General features: G+C 48.3%; 1 protein-coding gene across 2 annotated transcripts in view; it reads right to left on the bottom strand.

Annotated features, from left to right (window-relative positions):
- The window catches only part of FOXO1 (forkhead box O1), an 85,263-nt gene extending 64,907 nt beyond the window's left edge, over window positions 1–20,356 (bottom strand). For both annotated transcript variants that reach the window (XM_045839055.1, XM_045839056.1), the window contains exon 1: window positions 19,281–20,356. In XM_045839055.1, coding sequence (XP_045695011.1) covers window positions 19,281–19,928 — 648 coding nt within the window. In that variant the 5' untranslated portion in view covers window positions 19,929–20,356. The remainder of the gene's footprint in view (window positions 1–19,280) is intronic.
- Between the last annotated feature and the right edge of the window lie 240 nt (window positions 20,357–20,596).

Below are 20,596 nucleotides of genomic sequence, written 5' to 3'. Positions count from 1 at the left end.
GCCCAGCGGCTCGCTAAGCTCATCACCACCACCAACGCGCTCCTCCGCAGAGGACAGGAACAGCCACCAACCAAGAGCCTCTGCCAAAGCCTTCTCTCGTCTTTAGGGGTCCAGGTAACCAGCTGGATGAGCCGGCCGAACCCCTGTCTTAGGGCTGTCCGTACGTGCGGCGGTTGTTCGGAGCCTGTTAATTAACTGACTGCCTACCTGTTAGTTTATTCTACTTCCCTATTTCCAATTTAATTAAGTTTTTATGATTTTTTAAATTTATTTTTTAGAGACGGGAAGAGAGGAAGGAAGAGAGGGAGAGGAACATCACTGACCGGCTGCCCCTCCCACACCCCCAACAGCCACCAGGCCCGCAACCCAGGCCCATGCCCTGACCTGGTGACCTTTCGGTACGCAGGCCGGCACTCGGCCCACTGAGCCACAACAGCCAGGGCTCCACCTTAAATGTAAAGTCGTATATTTTTTCTCCAAGATTCCAAGGATAATCCTCTTCCTGACGCGTGGCAAAGTGAAGCGGCCTGGAGTTGGAGATCAGCAACAAAAGCCCGCTGGCACCTTGGGGTTCCATCACTGAGTGTGAGCAAATCACCTAACTCTCTGCCTCAGTTTCCTCAGGCCAGAAATGGGGATAGTAATGTTTACCTTCTGCGTTTATGCAACTAGCCAATAAATATGGAATCTAATTCCGGTCCTCTTCTCCTCCCTTTAACAGTATAAATAATCAACACATGCTTGCATCCAATATCCTCTCAAAGGGGAAAAGATGGAAAATCACAAACTTCATTTTCATTCCAAAAAACATTCATTTCACATACAGTTGGGTGTTCTGCTTTTTCACATTGCCAGGTATTTTTCCAAATCGTCAGAAGTTCTTCCGAAACAAAAGACAAGTCTTCCAGAATGCCCTTATCAAAACTGCTGCAGAATTCATAGGAAGGCTAAGTCCAGTTCAGTGTTTTGGCACTCTTTGGCGCTGATCTGTGTTTCTTATCTAAAAATATTCCACAGAATCAAGAGGCTCAAAAACAAAAACCGAAAGCTCCAAACTCCCAACCACTCTAAGTCCAAGTACTCGCCATTGGCTAATGCTAGAATGTACAAGGTCTGTCGGGAAAAAGTCCTGCCACTGATAATATAAACGGTTTGCACAACACAGATACAACCTGGCAGCCAAGGACAGTGGACTGGAACGCACGTGTGTGAACAGTGAGGACTTCACTGTACTCGTCAGTGGGGGCGGTAGACACTGGTGAGTGAGCATGTGCACTGTGTGACCCACACATTCAAAATGAGCAAGTAGGGCAACGAATCTGCATCAAATTTTGCATTAAGCTTGAATATTCTTCCACAGAAGCTACTCAGATGATTCAGAAAGCCGCACGTATGGGCAGCTGGTAACTGGCAGCTTCATCATGACAACATGCCCGCTCATGCATCATTTCTCATGCAGAGTTTTTTGGCAAAACATCAAATCACCCATGTGACTCAGCCCCACTACAGCCCAGATTGGATGCCCTGCGACTTCTGGCTTTTCCCAAAACTAAAATCACCCTTGAAAAGGGAAGAGATTTCAGCCCCTGGATGAGATTCAGGAAAATACGACAGGGCAGCTGATGGCAACTGGGAGAACTGTGTGAGGTCCCGAGGTGTCTACTTTGAAGGGGACCGAGGTGTCATTGTCCTGTGTACAGTGTGTCTTGGATCTTCTTCTCTTTGTTCATACTACCTGGCTGCACACCTTCTAGACAGACCTTGTATGCTATGGTATAATTATACAGCTCCCTGCTCTGAGCACCTCAACCGGCCCTGCAAGTACTTCCCGGCGGTATCATTAACCCCATTTTACAGACGAAGGAACTAGTACAGCAGAGATGTGACTTCTCTAAACATGAATTATCAAGTTACCAATCTAGAAACTGAATCCAGGGCTCCTGATAGTTACTGCAAAATTACAGATCTAGGTAGGCTCCTAAGGGTATTTCAAAAAGCAAATGCTATAGGGAAGTCAGATAGTTCTGAAATGACCCAACGTCAGTTCTGGGACACCCTGATGACCTCAGGGGCGTCCTCCCAGGGGTGTGAGAAAATACACGTCTGCCAGGGACCTCTCATGCTCTGGTAGACAGTGGCCCTGGCTGGCCAATCATCACTGACCAAAATTACAGGTGGGGAAAGACAGACAGAAGGACACTGAGACACACATCCCTGGAAACCTGGGACTAAGACAGGACACTCATCCTCTCCCGCCTCAGCTGGCCCCCGGGGGAAGCCAGGAAGATAAAGCGTTCCTGTGGACTGACCAGGAGAGGAGAAACTTGGCCGCCTCCAAGAAAAGAGACGAGTTCCTGGAAGGGAAGGAAGAGATGGGAGGGTGAAAGGACAACCAATCAGAGACCAAAGATCAAGTGCGAGTCAAATGCAGGGGGGCCGGAGAGACACCCAGGGTGTCTGCGGTGTGGAGTCCCGAGGGATGCGCCAGGTCGCACGCCTGGAGTCCGCTCAGGCGCTCCCTGAGTGGTTTAGAGGCGTGAGTGTGCAGGCCTCAGTACTGCAGATCTCGACGCTGTAAAGCCTGGTCCGACTGGGTCAAATCTATGTCATCAGCACATAAAATGTTTATCTGAGGAATCATTCACCCCAAATACAGGAGCACGTTCTCTCCCATTCTTATCAAAGCACCAATCAGACAGCCCTTTGACTCTGACTCCTCTTCCCAAAGTGGAGACTACTCCAGCCCACGGTCTCGCATATTTCTTAGGCCAGATATTAAAAATTTAAAACTTCAAAATGTGGCCGTGGCTGATGTGGCTCAGTGGACTGAGCGCTGGCCTGCAAACCAAATGGGTCGCCAGTTCGATTCCCAGGCTAGGGCACACGCCTGGGTTGTGCGCCAGGTCCCCAGTGGGGGGAGAGTGAGAGGTTTCTCTCCCTCCTCTTCCCCCTCCCTTGTCCTCTCTAAAAATAAAATAAAATCTTAAATAAAAAACCAAAACTTCAAAAGGTGACGTTAGCCAACACCGCTGATCTCAAACTTTGTGATTTCCACATTTAACACAGATAGAGCAGGAAGGTTGCAGAATGTGCTAAACCAGACCATGGCTGGGACAGAGTTCAAATTCACCGACAGGTACACAGACATTATTTTTTTTTAGCTCAGTGAGCACAGCCAACAACAGTACACACCTAGAACAGTGCTGATAGGGCTAGGATTACTCATCTTGCTCCTTGGTGTGGTTCTCTCCTCCCCGAAGTCAAATATAGGTTAAGTTAACTACACGTTACAAAATGGGATGGATCTGGGAGTGCACCCTCAATGGAAATTCACGTCCATACGTCAAGACAAATCTGACACCAGAAAAGCTCTTTCCCTTCCACTTCCCTGCCTCCTCACCAATACACACCGTAGTCAGTAAAAATATCCTTCAAGGCAGGCAGACAAACACACACCTACAGATCTTGGCTCAAACGGCTGGAATACACAGAGCTGCCTCCACGCAGCTCAGTTCCCTAGGTTACTCACGCTCCTCCCTCGTAGACTTTCTCCTTGTGGGCTGTGCGGGCCCGCGCGAAGCACAGTTCCACGTCTTCCAAACGCTGGTTACAATCCACACGGGCCTTGCTGGCCCCGAACTCTCTTACCTCTGTTCTAGGTCAGAGGGGGCAGGCATCCAGCATCTGGCCCAGGCTCTCTCGAGCCACCCGGCCAGAGCCATGCTGTGCCAGGGCACGGGCGCCCCTGCTGTGCGCTTCCCTGGCGCTCTCCATCCACGACCGAAGGCTTGCTCTGGGGTTCTGGGTGTTGACAGCATGTAAAGAACTAAGTCCTCTGAAGGCCCCATGAGAAGAAGTGAGAGTGGGCCCTGGCGTGTGTGGCTCCGTTGGTTGGAGCGCTATCCCAAAAGGTCACACGGGTTGATTCCCAGTGAGGGCACATACCCAGGTTGCGGGTTCAATCCCCAGTCGAGGCACATACAAGAGGGCAGCCAACCCATGTTTGTTTCTCTCTCTCTCTCTCTCTCTCTCAAGCAGTGACAAGAATATCCTCAGTAGGATAAAAGTTAAAAAAAAAAATGTGGACCGGTTACCTGAGAAAAGAGTAATGATGAGAACTGGCTTTGGGTGCCTGAGGAAGAAACAAGCCAGTTCAATGCAGCTCCCAGCGCCAGAGCCCGAGGCCAGCTGGGGGGGGGGACACAAATAACAGGTGACCACACAGACTCAGCACAGAAATAAACTTGTAGCTCTACGAGAGGCAGCCGACTCTCATAACTTCCAAGTGGTTCCTGTGTCAGGTGGTAGTTTTAAAATGTGTTCAAAGGTCCCACCATTCTTCATACCATCTATTACAGGAATAAACTTTTGAGCCAAAACCCAGGAAGTAGGAAATAAAGGGGAATGTACAGCTTCTACTTATAAATACTTCTCAACAGGGTCAGATCCACCAGTAACCCCAGGGCCATTCCCAACGGCAGGAGTCAACAGGGCCGTTGGGACAAAGCAGAACACACGCGTAACCAGCAACGCACTTGGAAGAAACTCTTCACCTAATAATTCATATTAACAGGTGGGAGAAATGTATTCAAATCTCATACTTTAAGTGATGGGGCTAAAAACGAAGAGGAAAGAGCAGAGGAGGAGATGCAAAGCAGGGAGGGATCCAAAATGCAGACGAGGATCAAAAATGAGCGCCTTTGCAACGGGGACCGGTCAGACGCGCGCCCTCAACAGCTCAGAAGGCTAGAGCGGTGATCTTCATGCAGTGGGCGGCTGAGAGCAGGACAGACACGACCACAGCTGACCTGGTAACTAATGTGCCCCGGGAGCTGGCCTTCGATGGGAAATGGAGAAGCTAATGAACAAAACGCAAGTCTATTAATGGGGGGGGGGCGCGGGTAAGGGATCATGATATTTCGTTTAAAACAGTTAAAGCAAAAGTTGACTTTTAAAAGGGAAGTATTGTAAAAATCTGGCTTCAAGATTTCACTGGACATCAAATATTAGGCCATCCAAAAGGGGTAATTTTCGACAGTGGTTCCAATTACAGTGAGGAAACAATCAAACGTGTAAACTTTTAGTAACAGCAAAATCCTCCCCACCCCCACCCCCCCGGAGAAGTGTCCACTCAGGACTGGCAAAGGCATCACCAAGACAGCACAGGGGGCTAGTTCCTTCTATCACGTGCACCTACATGCAAAACAGGTCAAACACCCTAAACTGTCCCCTGGCCGAAAACCAAGTCCAGGTCAAAGAAAACAAAACTAAATATTAGCGCATTTTCTTTGTATTCTGCGCTGGCTACTTCTGTAGGCCGACTCCTATAAAAACGCATGCCAACTAAACCACACCCAGCAGAAATAATTAATACCCTCTTTGTGTGCTCCAATTCTACTTATTTCCTGTCTTCCTCCACCTCTGGCCCAAACAGCCAAATGTGTATCCCCCACACTATCACAGGAAACAAAGGGAATTCCATTTAAATTGAAGGCTGTCAAATTCCCAGGCGTCGCCAGGCAAGATGTCAAAGGTCATGCCCCATATTTGGCCAAAAAATACTATTAACATTGTTATAGCCAGAATAAGAGAACCTATAAATCCAAAAGCTATATAACCTAATAAAAAATACGGAAGGGGCATTAAAACTCAGAAGTTTTTAAGCCTACGTAGGTGAGCTGCCCTGGTGACTTTCAAGTTCATTTGCACAATAAATGTGGTCTAACGAGTCATTATGCTCTTGTCAGTGAGATCCTCCTGTGTGCTGCCCTTCAGGAAGGAGGCTGCTAACTCGTCTCGGCCGGAGGAAGGAGCTGGTGGCCTGGGGAGCAAGGACGCCGCACCAGAAGCGGTGAGCGTTTCTGCACAAAAGGCAGGTCGCCCGTGATGGTGCTTAATTACCTTCAACATCATTTCTTTGAGTCCCTGAAACAGACAGAAGTAAGCCTGATAAAAGGGGTGAGGGGGTCTCCATGTTAATTCCCAGGGGTGTTTTCACAGTGAAAGGTCCCGAATAATCGGTCCATGAAAGGAACCCCTCAGATGCATCTGTCACCTTAAGACTCCGAAATGTTTTAAATTTTCACTTTACCCACACCCCCCCCATCACTCTTTCCTCCCAGGCTTCTTTTGAAAGTTATTTGAAACACAAATGAGGGCGGGGAGTGTAAATGAGGCTTAATTGGAGGCCCTGAGCTGTCAATGGAAGTAGAATAGATCTCAGCTCAAGACTTCCTTCATTTACTGTGTTTTCCTTTTCTCTTCTTGCCTTTTATATAAACACAGGTGGGAGTCACGTTCGTCTACCAGCCACAGCCATCAACAAATAGCTGGTCTTTAATTAGAGCGACTCCGCAATTTCATCACAAAAGAAATTAAGTAGGGTCTTCTATGAGTACCTTCAACATCCGATATAACCCCAAGATCATTTCCATTGTTCAATGGAATCACATGGCACAATAATTTTTTTTTAATTCTCTTGGACATGCAATTTGTAAGGCAGGCAGTCAAAAAGCAATGGATTCTGAAATTAACTTCAACCCCTCGCCAGCCCATAGTTTATGGCGAAAGAGCCCTCGGCATAAAAGGGGCTACATCTGTGTGTCGGTATAAAACTGTCTCCACGGCACTCTACGTCTCCCATGCCCTCCACCTTCGGCTGAAAATAAAGAAACCGCACTCAGGAATTCAACGGCACCTACTTTAATATTCAAACTACTTATTACACGGCTTGAAACTCAACCACGACGAACAGACGGCTTTGAAAACAGGTACCCGTGAGGGGCCACCACCGTGAGAAATTCAGAGGGTGAACAAGGCCCCCTCGGAAAGGGCGGTGACAGGCGGAGGGGGCGAGCCCCCGCACGCTGAGGTGTGGGCAGGGCGGTTCTTGAAGTTTGTGACAGCCGTACTTTTAAATTCAATTTTAAACATCTGCATTCCGCTTTTCTTTTACTTACTTTAAGTCTGTTCTCCGTCATTATCAAAGATGTTGAAATAGCATTTAAAGAAATACCCAGCCCCTCGAAGAAACACGTGACAGGACTACCAGGGGGCAATGTGAGCACAGCTGGGAGGGCATCCCTCACAAAACCAAACAACAACAAAAAAGAGGATGCAAATACCATCAAGATACAAACTACGGAAACTGTCAGCCCTAATAAATTTCCTTATTGTTCATTTTAAGTTATCCCAAGTACTTCAGAAGAGAACAAAAAATATTGGGTTGGCCAAAAAGTCCGTTTAGGGTTTTTTTTTCTATAAAATAAGACATTTTTCATTGTCACCAATAACTGTATTGATTTGGATATTTGGAGTATGCTGGCTGTCTCCCGCTATTGGCTTCTAGTGGGTGAGGCCAAGGGTGCTGCTAAACATCTTCCAGTGCATAAGACAGTCCCACAGCAAAGAATTATTTGGCCAAAATGTCAATAGTACCAAGGAACTTTGCAAACCACTTCTGACAAAGTCAGTCACAGCACCTTCTCCATACACTGCACAAATTATCTTTTTGGCGTTTCAGTTGCGTTTTCACCATTCTTAAAATAATAAAACATAATACACCAAATATTTTCTTCCATCTTCAATATTAAAATGGCTGCACAAAAATTCACCAATTTTGGTATTCTTTTTCCTGCACACTGATTATGAGCTGATTATGACGGCTGTCATCATACACGAACAAAAGTGTTTCAAATGAACTTACAGACACAGAAGCACCGCTCGAGTCCTGGTATGGAAAAAACTAAACGAACTTCTTAGCCAATAGCAGTAAGTACCATTTTGGTGGCCTCATCTAAAACGTAAACCCATCAAATATGGTGTTTAAAACCAGTGTTAATACAAATGCATTAATATAACTGTTATATATATTATATATAAGTAAGGAGAAATCTAGGTACTACACCATTCTATTTCATGAATTCTACAATGGCTCAAGAAACCACCTCGGATACACAGGTAACAAAGAATTGAGAGGACAGGAATCTTCCACATTCAATGTATGCAAATGTCCTAACGAGCCACTAAAGATGAAGTTAAAATATCTAGGAGAGAGACCAATTCAGTCACAGATTACATAAAAAGAGGATGGTCCAAAGGAAGCTTTCGCATTCACTGCATGCAAATTTCGTGATGGGACGCTTACCTACCTATCCAGAGAAAGGGCTCAGAAAGGGTTTGGGAGAAACGCACCCAGCCTAGTGCTGAGCAAACACCCCTGAGACGCAGACGATATTGACAAGTTCGGCAAGTCCCCTCCCCACCTCTCCCTCAGCCCCCTTCAAGGTAGGGGTCCCCCGGCTGCAGACAGGTGATGTCATACTTGCCTGAAGGTAGCTGGGTTTCTCCTCTATTCAAAGTACAACACCGCTGGCTGAAACCTGACTCTCAACCCTCCCTGGTGTGACAAATTAGTGATTCTGCAAATTAAGCCTCACAGAGACAAGAAACTACATCATCTAAGATAAAAACCGTGGTGAGTGAATGCACCTGTCTTGATGCATTTATCTTAATGCAATCCTACACTTAAGATTATATGAGAACAGCTGAAAGATACTCCTCTCCTGGGAAAACAGTGCAATAAAACTCACATCTGACAGTCACTGCTTCAAAAATCTGGCAAAATAAAAGTCTCTAGCCAAACCATATCCAAACCATTGAGTCTGACCTAGCGTCCAGACCACCAGCCTGAGGTATTTGATATTTACTTGTATAGACCATTCGCAAATATGTATGTGGTTATTTTGTTTTCAAGCCTTGAAGAGCACATTATTTACACGCCTAGGAATTATGCAATCCAACTAGAATTTATCTCTCCAAACTGGATTTGAAATCCAAACGCATTTCTTTTCGGATGCAAAATGAAGGGCAAGCCCTTTCGCTGTAACCCTGGCCGCCCCTGCAGGTAGAGCCCCTCCCGCCCGCCCATTCTGTCTGCAGGGCTTCCTCCTTCCGAAGACAGGTCTCTCCGACCCCCACACACAGGCCTCTGGGGCCCGGGGCTGGCGGAGGACAAGGACAACGTTAATTAATGTTCTAGAGTAAAAGTGGGAAACTGATGGGGGGTGCGCTGGGCTGGGCTGGGCTGGGCTGGGGGGCCGAGGAGGAAACACAAAGATCGCAGGTAACCACTGGAGGAATCAGAAGCTCCTGACAAGATCTTCTTTATACCCCAACCCCACAGAACCCAAACTGGTTCTCCTCTTCCTCCTCCTGCCTGGAGTCTGGGTAAGACCGACAGGGTTACCGTCATGCTCTTTGAGAGCTCTTTCTTTTTTTTCTTTTTTTCTTTTTTTTACTGCAGTTACAAAATGCACCCACCGCGGTCCCCTCCCCTTCCTGAGGCCAAGTTCGCTCAGCTACTTTCAAACGTTTATGTCAGCAAACCAATTCCGAGGCCCCTCACCAGCAGGGCAAAGGTAAGTCTGTAACAACTTCAGGATCATGGCTGTAAACAGAAAAATATTTTTTCTCAACTCTGAGGCTTAATCAAACCCCACCCCTCCCCCCCAGTTTGCTTGAATAACAGGAGTTGGGCAGCATCTTCAGAGTTGTTCAATTCATGGCGTTGAGCACTACGGTCAGTTCTGTAACTTAAGCCACGAAAAGAACAACGCTATAATTGAGACGAATGTCATGGGGGGGGCGGGTAATCACAGCAGGAAAATATTTTCAGTTTAGGTGTCAAAGTTCCAGACAGAGAGGCTGGATCTCTGTACGGTAGCAGCCTCGGACGTGCACGCACGTGGTTTGCAGGGAGGGGTGTGTAAGAGGAACAGGGCCTGTTGGGGGTCACAGCACATCCCCAGTCACAGATGCTGCAGTGCAGACCAAAGAGCCACATGCTTTAGAGGTGCCATCCACTGTCCCTAAAAATTAAAGAACTCGGTGACTCGGTGTCAGCAGGGACAGGCTACCTGAGGAGAAACCACCTGAGCCCCCGGCCACCTACCAACGGGCTTCGGCCTCTCCTCCCCCAGGGGCTGAGACCCCACACCTGTCTGGCAATGTCAGAACTGAGATGAGACTAAACTAAAGGGTGTCTTTACACGTTTCTCTCCACTTAGGGAATAAAGAGAGCAAAGACGTGCTGCAATTCTGAAGGTCACTCAATCCACAGACAGTAATGGGGAAAAATTAGATCGGCCAATTCCACACTGTCTCCTGGTGGGGTTGACTGATGTCCCTGACATCATTAGCAATCAGGCAAGTGTGCTTAGAAAACTATCATGTCCACGTGGAAAACAACTTACACATTTAGTAAAAACCTCCCAGTAGTGACCTATTCGGTCTACTTCTGTATCACTGACCCCCAACCCCAGGCAGAGTACCTGTTACATAAAATGTAGTCTGCTGCTACAGGTACAAACATGATAGTAAAACAGTTTGTACATTTCTTCAACGTTTATCATTTCCAAAACGGCTAACAAGCTGGAATAACTCTGTATTTGTGCCTTTCAATATGCCACACCACAGTTTTTACTGCATGAACCTTTTAGATCACGACAAGCCTGTCATGCTCACTCCAAGTATTCTGAATACATTCAGTTATGTCTGCCTGCTTGGCATTAATTTGGGGGTTAAGCCTACCCAAATTTAACCTCCCCTGGAGTTTCTGAAGCATCTCATTGTAATCTTCTCTTCCTGTACCCGAGTTAGAGGATAAAGATCTGTTATATCGAGGACATCTAATATTTAGCTAATGCAGTATTAAAACCAACATTTAAATTTTAAAGCATCTTAGCCCTGGCTGGCGTAGCTCAGTGGATTGAGCGCAGGCTGCGAACCAAAGCATGGCAGGTTCGATTCCCAGCCAGGGCACATGCTTGGGTTGCAGGCCACGGCCCCCAGCAACCGCACATTGATGTTTCTCTCTCTCTCTCTTTCTCCCTCCCTTCCTTCTCTAAAAATAAAAATAAATAAAATCTTTTAAAAAATTTTTTAAAGCATCTTTTTAAGTCAATATACTTTTCTCTCACATTTGCCCTGACTATATTTTAAGAATGCTAATTTCATTTCCCCCCCCAAAAACCCAAGAATTATGTTCAGTAGTGGTATTTCCTTGTGTGTATCACTCTGCTCACAGGGCATGAAAGTTAATTTTAAAGAACACACCAAGCAAAAAGCTAAATATTTTTTAAATGCCTACTCTTCACAAAGTGAATCACGTAACCTGTTCCATGTATTGCCGAATTCTATATGTAGTTTTCAATCAAATGCAGTTTACTACCAAATAATACTGAATATAAACTGTAACTGAAAAATGAAAAAACTGTCAATGCAGTATACCGTGGCCAGGTTGCTCAGCTGGTTGGAGCCTCATCCTGTAGCCACAGGGTGACAAGTTCTACTCCTGGGCAGTTCTACCCCTGGGCAGGGCACGCAGCCCAGATGGGGCACGTATGGGAAGCAACCAATCGATGCTTCTCTTTCTCTCTCCTCCCCCTTCCTCTCTCTCTAAAACCCATAAAAACACATCCTCAGGCGAGGATGAACAAAAGTGTGGCATACTACCGGCTTGCAAGTGTATTCCACGGCCTCTGTGTTCACACATGAGCAAGTTTCTAAAAAGTTGCACTTCCAAAAACTAAAAATGTAATCCTATTTTTATAATTTCTTACACTGCAAAAACAAACATACGGTTTCACAGAAAAATTTGGTGTTCTAACAAGGATTACTTTCGTAATCAAGCCCAAGTTCAGTCTGACAAAACTCTCCTCCTTACACTTTTTAACCTTTCTGTACTTCATGTGTCCAGCACTCAGAGAAACTGACACGGCCCCTATTTTCATGTCTTCATGAATGCCAGGCCCTAATTCCAAAAATAAATTTAGCCCTGGCTGGCACAGTTCAGTGGATTGAGCGCGGGCTGCAAACCGAAACATCGCAGGTTCGATTCCCAGTCAGGGCACATGCCTGGGTTGCAGGCCACAATCCCCAGCAACTGCACATTGATGTCTCTCTCTCTCTTTTTCCTTCCCTTCCCTCTCTAGAAATAAATAAATAAAATCTTTTAAAAATAAATAAATAAATTTAAAGGTAAGATGGACTGAAAGACAGAAAGACAGATGTGCCCACGGAAAGATACACGATACAGGAAGTGTAACAAATGGCAGTCGTGAAACTAGGTTGTAGGTAGATGGGTGTTCCACATAGAATGCTTTCAACGTTGCTGAACGCATGAAAAATTTTATAATGACATCTTGGGAGAAGAGCATCCCATTTTCAAGGTGAGCCTCAACAGCCAATTAAGAACTCCCTTTTTCTCAAAGGCATTTAACCCTTTCTAGCTCCCTAAAGGATGCAAGTGTGAACAGTTTTTCAACCACTCAAGTGCATGTAGTACATCTTATACACAATAATCACCCCACAAATGGGAGAAAACGGCCCTGACCATCTCTTGAAACTCTAACATAACCACTGTGCTTCATATTAATAAAAGTATTCTCGCGCAATACAGATTATGGTCATCTGGAAAACAGGAAGCTGACATAAAAAACGCCCATACGTTAAGAAAAAGTTTCCCCCAACCAGATATTTACCATACAGCTAAGATGCTGAAACATGCAGACATTTAAGTTAAATTAAGTGTGAGTAAGGAGTTTACTCAGGGAAAGCAACAATGCCTTCCAGCACAAGCCAAGAATAAAAGTTGGTGGAACCGACTCGAGCCTTCAAGGCTATTAAGCAAAATTTGTGGAGCTCTCAGTAGAAGAAGAGATGACCCAAATCCTAGGGCGAGTGCGGCGCAGGCCTGAATGAAGAGGTGATCTAGGGGACGGTCACAGACCGGGGTGTGCAAGTCTCGAGAAGCTCTGAGAAAGAAGAGCTGGCAGACTTGGGGACACTGCACCGAGAAGAGAGTGAAGGGGACATCCAGGTCTGGAACCAGGGAAAGCGCTAAGGAGGCCATTAGCCAAATCAGGGGGCTCCAGACAGGAGCCTCGGCCAAGAGAAAGGAAATACAGTGTGCCTGGGTTTAGACGGCTGAATCTGAGGTGGGAGTGGGACACTGACGGCCTCTGGGTAGCTGGGGACACAGACCAGTGGAGGGGTAGGTCATCTGGAAAAGAACCAGGGAAAAAGAACACAACTAGTTTCAAGGTGTACAAGGTCCGTCTGAGGAAAGCCCAGCCACTGTTAATATAATGAGAAAGGTTTGTACCACATTGGTGTTCCCTGGCAGCCAATGGGAAGCGGACTGGAATGCACATGTGTGAACAAGGATGACTTCACTGTACTCGTCAGGGGGAGGCAGTAGACACCCCTGAGTGACCACCTGTGTACTGTGTGGCTGTCACATTCAAAGTGACTGAGCAAGCAGAGCAACAAATCTGCATCAAACTTTGCGTTAGGCTGCCCCAGCTGGCGTAGCTCAGTGGATGGAGCGCAGGCTGGGAACCAAAGTGTCCCAGGTTCGATTCCCAGCCAGGGTATATGCCTGGGTTGCAGGCCATAACCCCCAGCAACCGCACATTGATGTTTCTCTCTCTCTCTCTCTCTCTCTCTCCCTTCCCTCTCTAAAAATAAATAAATAAAATCTTAAAAAAAAAATTTGCGTTAGGATTAAACATCCCCCCTCCCCCGAAACCATTCCGATGATTCAGAAGGCCGTAGCAATGGGCAGCTGGTGATTGGCAACTTCATCACGACAACATGCCCACTCATGCATCACGTCTCATGTGGAGTTTTTGGCAAAACATCAAATCACCCAACTGACTTAGCCCCACTCGCTACAGCCCAGATTTGGTGCCCTGCAACTTCTGGCTTTTCCCAAAACTAAAGTCACCATTGAAAAGGGAAGAGATTTCAGACCCTTGATGAGATTCTTGAAAATAGGACGGGGCAGCTGATGGCAACTGGGAGAATAACTGTGTGAGGTCCCGAGGTGCCTGCTTTGAAGGGGACCGAGGTGTCCTTGTCCTATGTACAATGTTTCTTGTATTTTATATCTTCTTCAAAAAATGTCTCTATTTCTCATAGTACATGGCTGGACACCTTCTGGAAAAACCTCGTGACGGAGCACAGGCAAAGGACAGTCCTGAGTAAACAAACCCACTAGAGAAGTCACAAGGAGGACTGAGGATCAGGACAGGACAATGTGGCAGAATGCACAACGAGAGAGCACTTGCACAGAAAGGGTGGCCAACACGACACGCGACCGGGAAGGCTTCCCCGCAGCCTCGGTGATGTACCGACAGTCAGCAGGGAAGCCCCGGCAGTCATCGGAACACGGGCCTGGGGTTGCAGAGGCTCGTCCGGGCAGCTCTGTCTGGTTTTGTTTTTGTTTTTGTTTTAATGAATACAGCCTGAAATAAAGGGCACGTGTTGAATGTATGTCCTTAAGTAATACATTAAAGTGAAAATACACTAAATAACACACTGAAAGGCACCACAGATTTAGCATTCTAATTTTATGTGGCTTAACATCCAGACTACTGTGTGTTTTCTTTAGCTTATATCAAAGCTACGAGACAGGGGAAAAGGTAATTTAAAAAAGGAAGGCCGCCCAAATGCCTTCCAAGTGGCAAGGATAACTCAATCCAAGACAGAGTATTTAGAGGGCTTTCACCCAAAGGTAGATTGATAAACCATATGTGTGAAATGCTAGCGAAAAAAGCGTTTTTCTAAAAGGTGGAGCCATATGAAATCATCGATGTACAAAAATATATTATCTTGCTTCACACGTTCTTTAGAAGACCACACAGTGTAACTCTGCCAAGAGCTTCTGCGCCACGGACGAGTTGTGTTAGTCCTCATCAGGAGTCGGCAAAGAGAGAGAACTCTCCCACACCTGAGTGCATGTCTTTGCGGCATATCTCCCTTACAATGCAAACCTGCAACCCTCAGACACCAAAACAAACATTTTTTCCCCGAGTCCATTTGGTCCTCTGTGTCTCACACGTGAGAACCACCACAGCAACTTCAGAATGCTGTGTGCACAGAGAAAAGGCGGTTATCTGGCCCGGGGGAGGTCTCAGGGCCCGGCCAACGGGGCAGGTCTCTGCACGTTGCTCCTACGAAGGCCAAGGCCAATCTTGAGCTGCAGGCAAGCAGGACGGAATCCACTCTGGGCTCACTAATGCTGCTTACATTTGCAAACTCCTCCGCTCTCGCTCTCTCCAATCACCACGGAGGTTATACTGCCTTTCCAAGAGGATTCCAGGAAGCACCAAAGTTACAGCACACACAGAGACCAAAAAAAAAAAAAAAAAAAGCCAAGTAAATTCCCATGATGCCAGGGTACTGGGTAGTTTCCAAGGGCAGAGTGTTCCAGAAAAATACAAATAGTTCAGGCTTCCCAAAGAAATTCCAGGCAAATACAGACAGCTGCTCTCTTAGAAAGTCATGCAGAATTGCAGTTTAGGAGTTTGGATGAAAAACTCAAAGGCGGGCAAAAAGTTTCCAGCCAACTGGGGATTCTAACTAACTGCTGAATATTATTTCCCCTCATCTTCACTTCAAATGTCCGCTTGGATTCCCTGTGCAGAGCACAGTAGCCGGCAATACTGGCGTCCACTGCCAACACGACAGCCTCTCAGCAGTTTGGGGAAGGTCTCCACACACTTGAACCTTTTTTAAAGTTCACATGAAAACTTTAAAACCTTTCTTTCCAATATTCAGATGTTTGCCACTAAGCTCAGTATCATTCAAAAACAGACGCCACCGTCCTGCCATACACAAAAACACAGGTAAAATAAAAATCAAGTTCTTGCCCTGGCCAGGTAGCTCAACCGGTTACAGCGTCATCCTGCCACGCCAGCCAAGGTGTGAGCTCACTCCTGGTCAGGGCACATACAACAACCAATGAAGACATAAACAGGTGGAACAAACTGATGTGGTTTTTTCCCCCTCACTCTCTCTCTAGTCAATTCAAAAAAATAAAAAGTAAAAACCACAAAGTTCTTCTAAGTCTCAAGATATTTACGCTTGGCATCTATTTTTTAAATTTCTGAACAAAGTATCTCACCATAAGACACTTGCGAGTATCCTGTCTCACACACTTTTTACCTTTGAGCAGATAAGATATACCAGGCTGCATAATCCCATCAACCAATTTTAATCTCTTTCCTCGTGCTCCTTTCAAATGCATAGATTGCAATTTTCACCTGACTGCAAGAGGGATTTCTTGCAGGCTATTTCAGTAACCATCTGGAAGTCGGCCACGCCGGGATTCTTTAAGTCGAAAGTGACTCTGCAAGGAGAGCAGCCATCTTCCTGCCGTGCATCTCTGGCTCGGTACAGCTCCAAACCCCAAGTCACTTACAAAGCAGACACGAACTTTAAAATGCAAGAAAATGCACTCTCAGCTCACAGACCAAATTAAAGAAACTTCATTCCAACATAAAGAGTATCTGAGTTACTTCATAATAAACCATTTAAATGTTCCTTAACATGCGTTGAGTCTTGCCTGTGGAAGCATTCAGTTAACCTAAATTAAGTGTCCCAAATAATATCAAAACAACAAAACAAAAGTCAACTCAGAACTGCCATGTACCTCCCGGCCCCCCAACACACACACAAAATGAGCCAGAACACACAATACTACTTCCCAAACTCTAGAAAGCTTTCTATGTGTGTGAGGGGGAAAAAGGTCATGGAAATGAAGTTTCACTATTTATAAACACCGTTCACGGTTTAAAAGATCCCGGGTTTTCCAAAGGCCTCAGCTTCTACATAGCGTGCAGTCTCATGACAGCTGTAGCCAATGTGAAAACAAGCGTAGGGGAGAATGAAGGTGCCATCCCCACAAACACAAAACGCTAGTCCCCAAAACACAAGCAGTGTTTAAGGAACTAGCAGTTTTTGAGCTCTTTAACAGCTCTCCAACCACTTTATCCATGCAAATGACTTTCAAATTCTCGGGCAGGCCATAGGAAGTAAAGCACCAGAAACTACGTTTAATTAAAGATTCGGTCTAATTCCCAGTAGTAAATCACAGGAAATACCTAAGTGTTCCAAAGCAGCAGCTCCTCCGTCCTAAAACAGTTACGTTTTTGGTTGATTTGCCTTTTAGAACTCAACTTCTCCCTTTTCTGAATGTTTAAAACAGGAGAATCTTTCAGATCCGAGTGAAACTTGGTTTTAACAAGTAACTCATTTTTATGAAAACCCTAACCATAAGACTACTTATGAGTTAGAACACCTCATGTCTTTTTGTCTTGTCTTTTCTTCTTAAAATACCCTTTTACTCAAAGTGAAAACGCACTTGCTGTAATCTGACTTGCACCAACTGACTCCTGATCACACTTGAAACATTTACTCACTTGAGAACTGCGGTCGGCCGCCTCCCGAAGCCCCACCAGACTGCTACCTGGAGCTGCCCCTGGGCCTCGGAGTCTGACACCGAACCCTAACACTTAATGGGTCTGCTAGTCCTGTTAGGTAAACCTTTAAAAATGGTAAAAGTATAATTGCATTTGGGGAAAAAAAAATCAGAACAACCACCTAATACAAACAGTTGGGGGATGATATGGCTTTATTATCTGTTTCTTTACTAAGCGCTAAGTCTTAAAAGTTTAGTTATACTCCTAATTTAAGGATAATACCCTGACTTAAGACCATTTGAGAGGCAAAACTAAAATCATACCGAAACTCTGGCACTCCAACAAGCTTAAAGAGGTTGTATCCACATCCAAGGACGCAAGAGGGGAAGAAGGGTGTCAGTACACCGTGTACTTTAAGCGGCAAAAGAAAAATTACTTTAAAATGGCAAATGCTTTTCATCATAGCTCAAGGAGGATGATAAATGAGCAAGTAAAGGCAGCAGTTATATATTCAAGTGTTAAATAAAACTGGGTTTGGCAGACAATCCCGACTTTGTGGCTTGATACAGGCTGGGGGCAAAAGTAGGTTTCCAGTTGTTCTTATGGAAAATAATACAATTAATAGATAATAGAAGAATAAACTGTTTCGCCCACTCACAACCACAAACCTACTAAGGAGGCACTTTTCCCTTTTTGAAACACTTGATAAATAGCATGGGTGCCTAGCCCTTAAGTTGTGATAACTTTACTCTAAAACTCACTCTGGAAAAAATAAAATCCTGTGCCCTTCTCCAGGAACTTCAACATGATGTAACTTAACCTTTCTGACACACAGTAACCACAGGAATGACTATGTGTAAAGTCATCCCGGTGTAACAACTGCGTATTACAGATTATGCTGCAAAGATTATGGTTATCTGTAGTATGCTGTATAGTCAGGATGAGGCCTTCAGATCTGTTTCTCCGCGCTCGGTGGTAACAGAGAGGTGGCAAAGCCAGAGAGAAGGTGTACGCACAGGCCTCCAGCCCGGGACACCCGGGGGGGGGGGGGGCTCTCCCTGCTGATGAAAGGCCTGGGGCCACCGGCGAGACCCAGAGTTCGGGCACTTCCTTGCATAGCTCAGCTCCGACCGCGTAGTCCCCAGAGCCGAGCGGAAAGCCGTGCTGGCCCTTTAAAGGCGCTCGCTTCCTGCGCCCTCGGCCCCTCCCTCGCGGTCGTCAGCTCCCGCCTCCGCCCCTGCCGAGGGTCACACTTGAACTTTAGCTCCGTCCTGCGCGGCCCGGCGCCACGGCTCCGCAGGCGGTGGCCACCCCACTGCACGTGTCGCATGCGTTACCTCTGGGTTGGCCCGATTCCCTCCACTTAAGTCCACTTCGGATACCATCAAAACAAAGCAAAATGCACACCGGCCTCCAAAACCTGAGCGGCCAACCCCCACAGACGAGCTCGCGCCCATCCCCTCCACCTGCAAGCCTCGTCCCTCGCTGGCGGGGCTCCGACGCCCCTCGCCGCGCCCATCCCGGCCCAGGGCGGCGGAAACGGCTCCCCAGCGCGGCCCAAGCTGGGAGGTCGCGCGCCACAGGTCGGAAAGGAGCCGCCCTTAACCCTGAGATTCTGGAGGTTAAGGAGCGGCCGCACAAATCTGCGCGGGCCGTGGGGGGGGCGGAGAGCAACTCCCGGTGAACCCCCTTCTTTCACTGGGGAACTTTTGTGCCTTCTCTGATGTCCACTTCTTGGCGTACTTTCTTCACTCCCTTAAACGGGCCATCCCACTCCAACTTTCACTTGAGCGCGCGCACGCACTTACTATACTTGTGTCCCCCAACTGGTCCCGAGCAAGCCCACCACCCACCTGTGCCAGTTCTCGCCCGCTCCCTGCACGCGTGCCCTGCACTTGCAGGACAAGCAAACTTGCACAACCGCCCCTCATACGCCCCACCGCGATCTCAGGCGCAGGTGGGGTCCCGGCGCCCCCTCTCCCGGTCTGGCCACGCACCCCCGAGGCCACTCACCTTCCAGCCCGCCGAGCTGTTGCTGTCACCCTTATCCTTGAAGTAGGGCACACTCTTGACCATCCACTCGTAAATCTGCGACAGCGTGAGTCGCTTCTCCGCCGAGCTCTCGATGGCCTTGGTGATGAGGTCGGCGTAGGACAGGTTGCCCCACGCGTTACGGCGGGACGAGCTGCTCTTGCGCGGCTGCCCAGCCAGCGGCCCGGCAGCGGCGGGGGGCACCGGCGGGTGCTGAGACAGCGGCCCGGGCGGCGGGGGCTGCGGCGGCGCCTGGTGCAGGCAGCTCGCCTCCGGGCCCTGGAAGTCCCCGCACAGCCCCCCAGTGGCAGCCGCTGCTGCCGCTGCCGCCGCCGCCACCGCCGCCGCCGCCGCCGCGGCCGCCGCCACGGAGCCGGGCGCCTGCTGGAAGTCCCCGCTCTCCTCCAGGAGGCTCAAGTTGCTCATGAAGTCCGCGTTGACAGCGGCCGCCGAGGGCAGGCCCGCGGCGGCATCGGGGTTCGCGGCCGCGCCACCCGACGGCGCCGGGCTGGAGGTGGCCGAGTTGGACTGGCTAAACTCCGGCCTGGGCAGCGGCCAGGTGCACGAACGCGGCCGCGGCAGCGGCTCGAAGTCCGGGTCAATCTCCACCACCTGGGGCGCTTCGGCCATGGTGACCCCCGCCCCTCCCCCAGCCGCGGGAGAGCCGAGAAGGGGTAGAGCGCAGCACCGGGAGCCAAAGGAAGGGGGAGCCGCGAAGAGCTGGTCCGAGATTGGGAGCGAGGTCGGTGCCGCCGCAGGAGGACGGAAACCCGGAGGAAGAAGCGACCAAGTGGAAGCGCGAGCCCAGAACTTAACTTCACGAGTCCATCAACATCTAGACTCCTCTGGGTCCGCTGCACCGACGGGACGGCAGGCCGGGGTCGCCGGGCGCGGGCGGCACCGGCGCCGCGCTCCTGCTGACAGGGCCCGCGGACCGGAGGACTGGCGGACGCCGCGGGCCGCTCGCTCTCCGCAGCGCGACCACGGCGCTGCTGCCTGTTGAATGTGGCTGCGGCAGCGGAGGTAGCAGCTACTACGCGGCCGCTCGACTTACGGGATCTGCCGCCACCCCCCGCCCGCTGCGGCGCGCGCGTCGGCCCGCCCCTGACTGACAGCCACCGCGGCCAATGAGCGCGCGGCCCCGCCGCGGAGGCAGCCAGTGGGCGCCGGCCTGGGCGGGGGCCGGTTTTCCACCGGGAGGCGGCAGTGGGTTGGTGGGGGGTAGTGGGGTGTTTTTCTCCTTCACACTCTCTCTCTTTTTGGATGTTATTATTTTCGGGTAATGCTCGAGCGTTTCG

This window comes from Phyllostomus hastatus, unplaced genomic scaffold, assembly GCF_019186645.2.
Source record: "Phyllostomus hastatus isolate PE091 unplaced genomic scaffold, TTU_PhHast_1.1 phas_contig_29, whole genome shotgun sequence".
NCBI lineage: Eukaryota > Metazoa > Chordata > Mammalia > Chiroptera > Phyllostomidae > Phyllostomus > Phyllostomus hastatus.
Note: the sequence above shows the minus strand (reverse complement) of the source record. Positions and strands in the feature narration are given on the sequence as shown.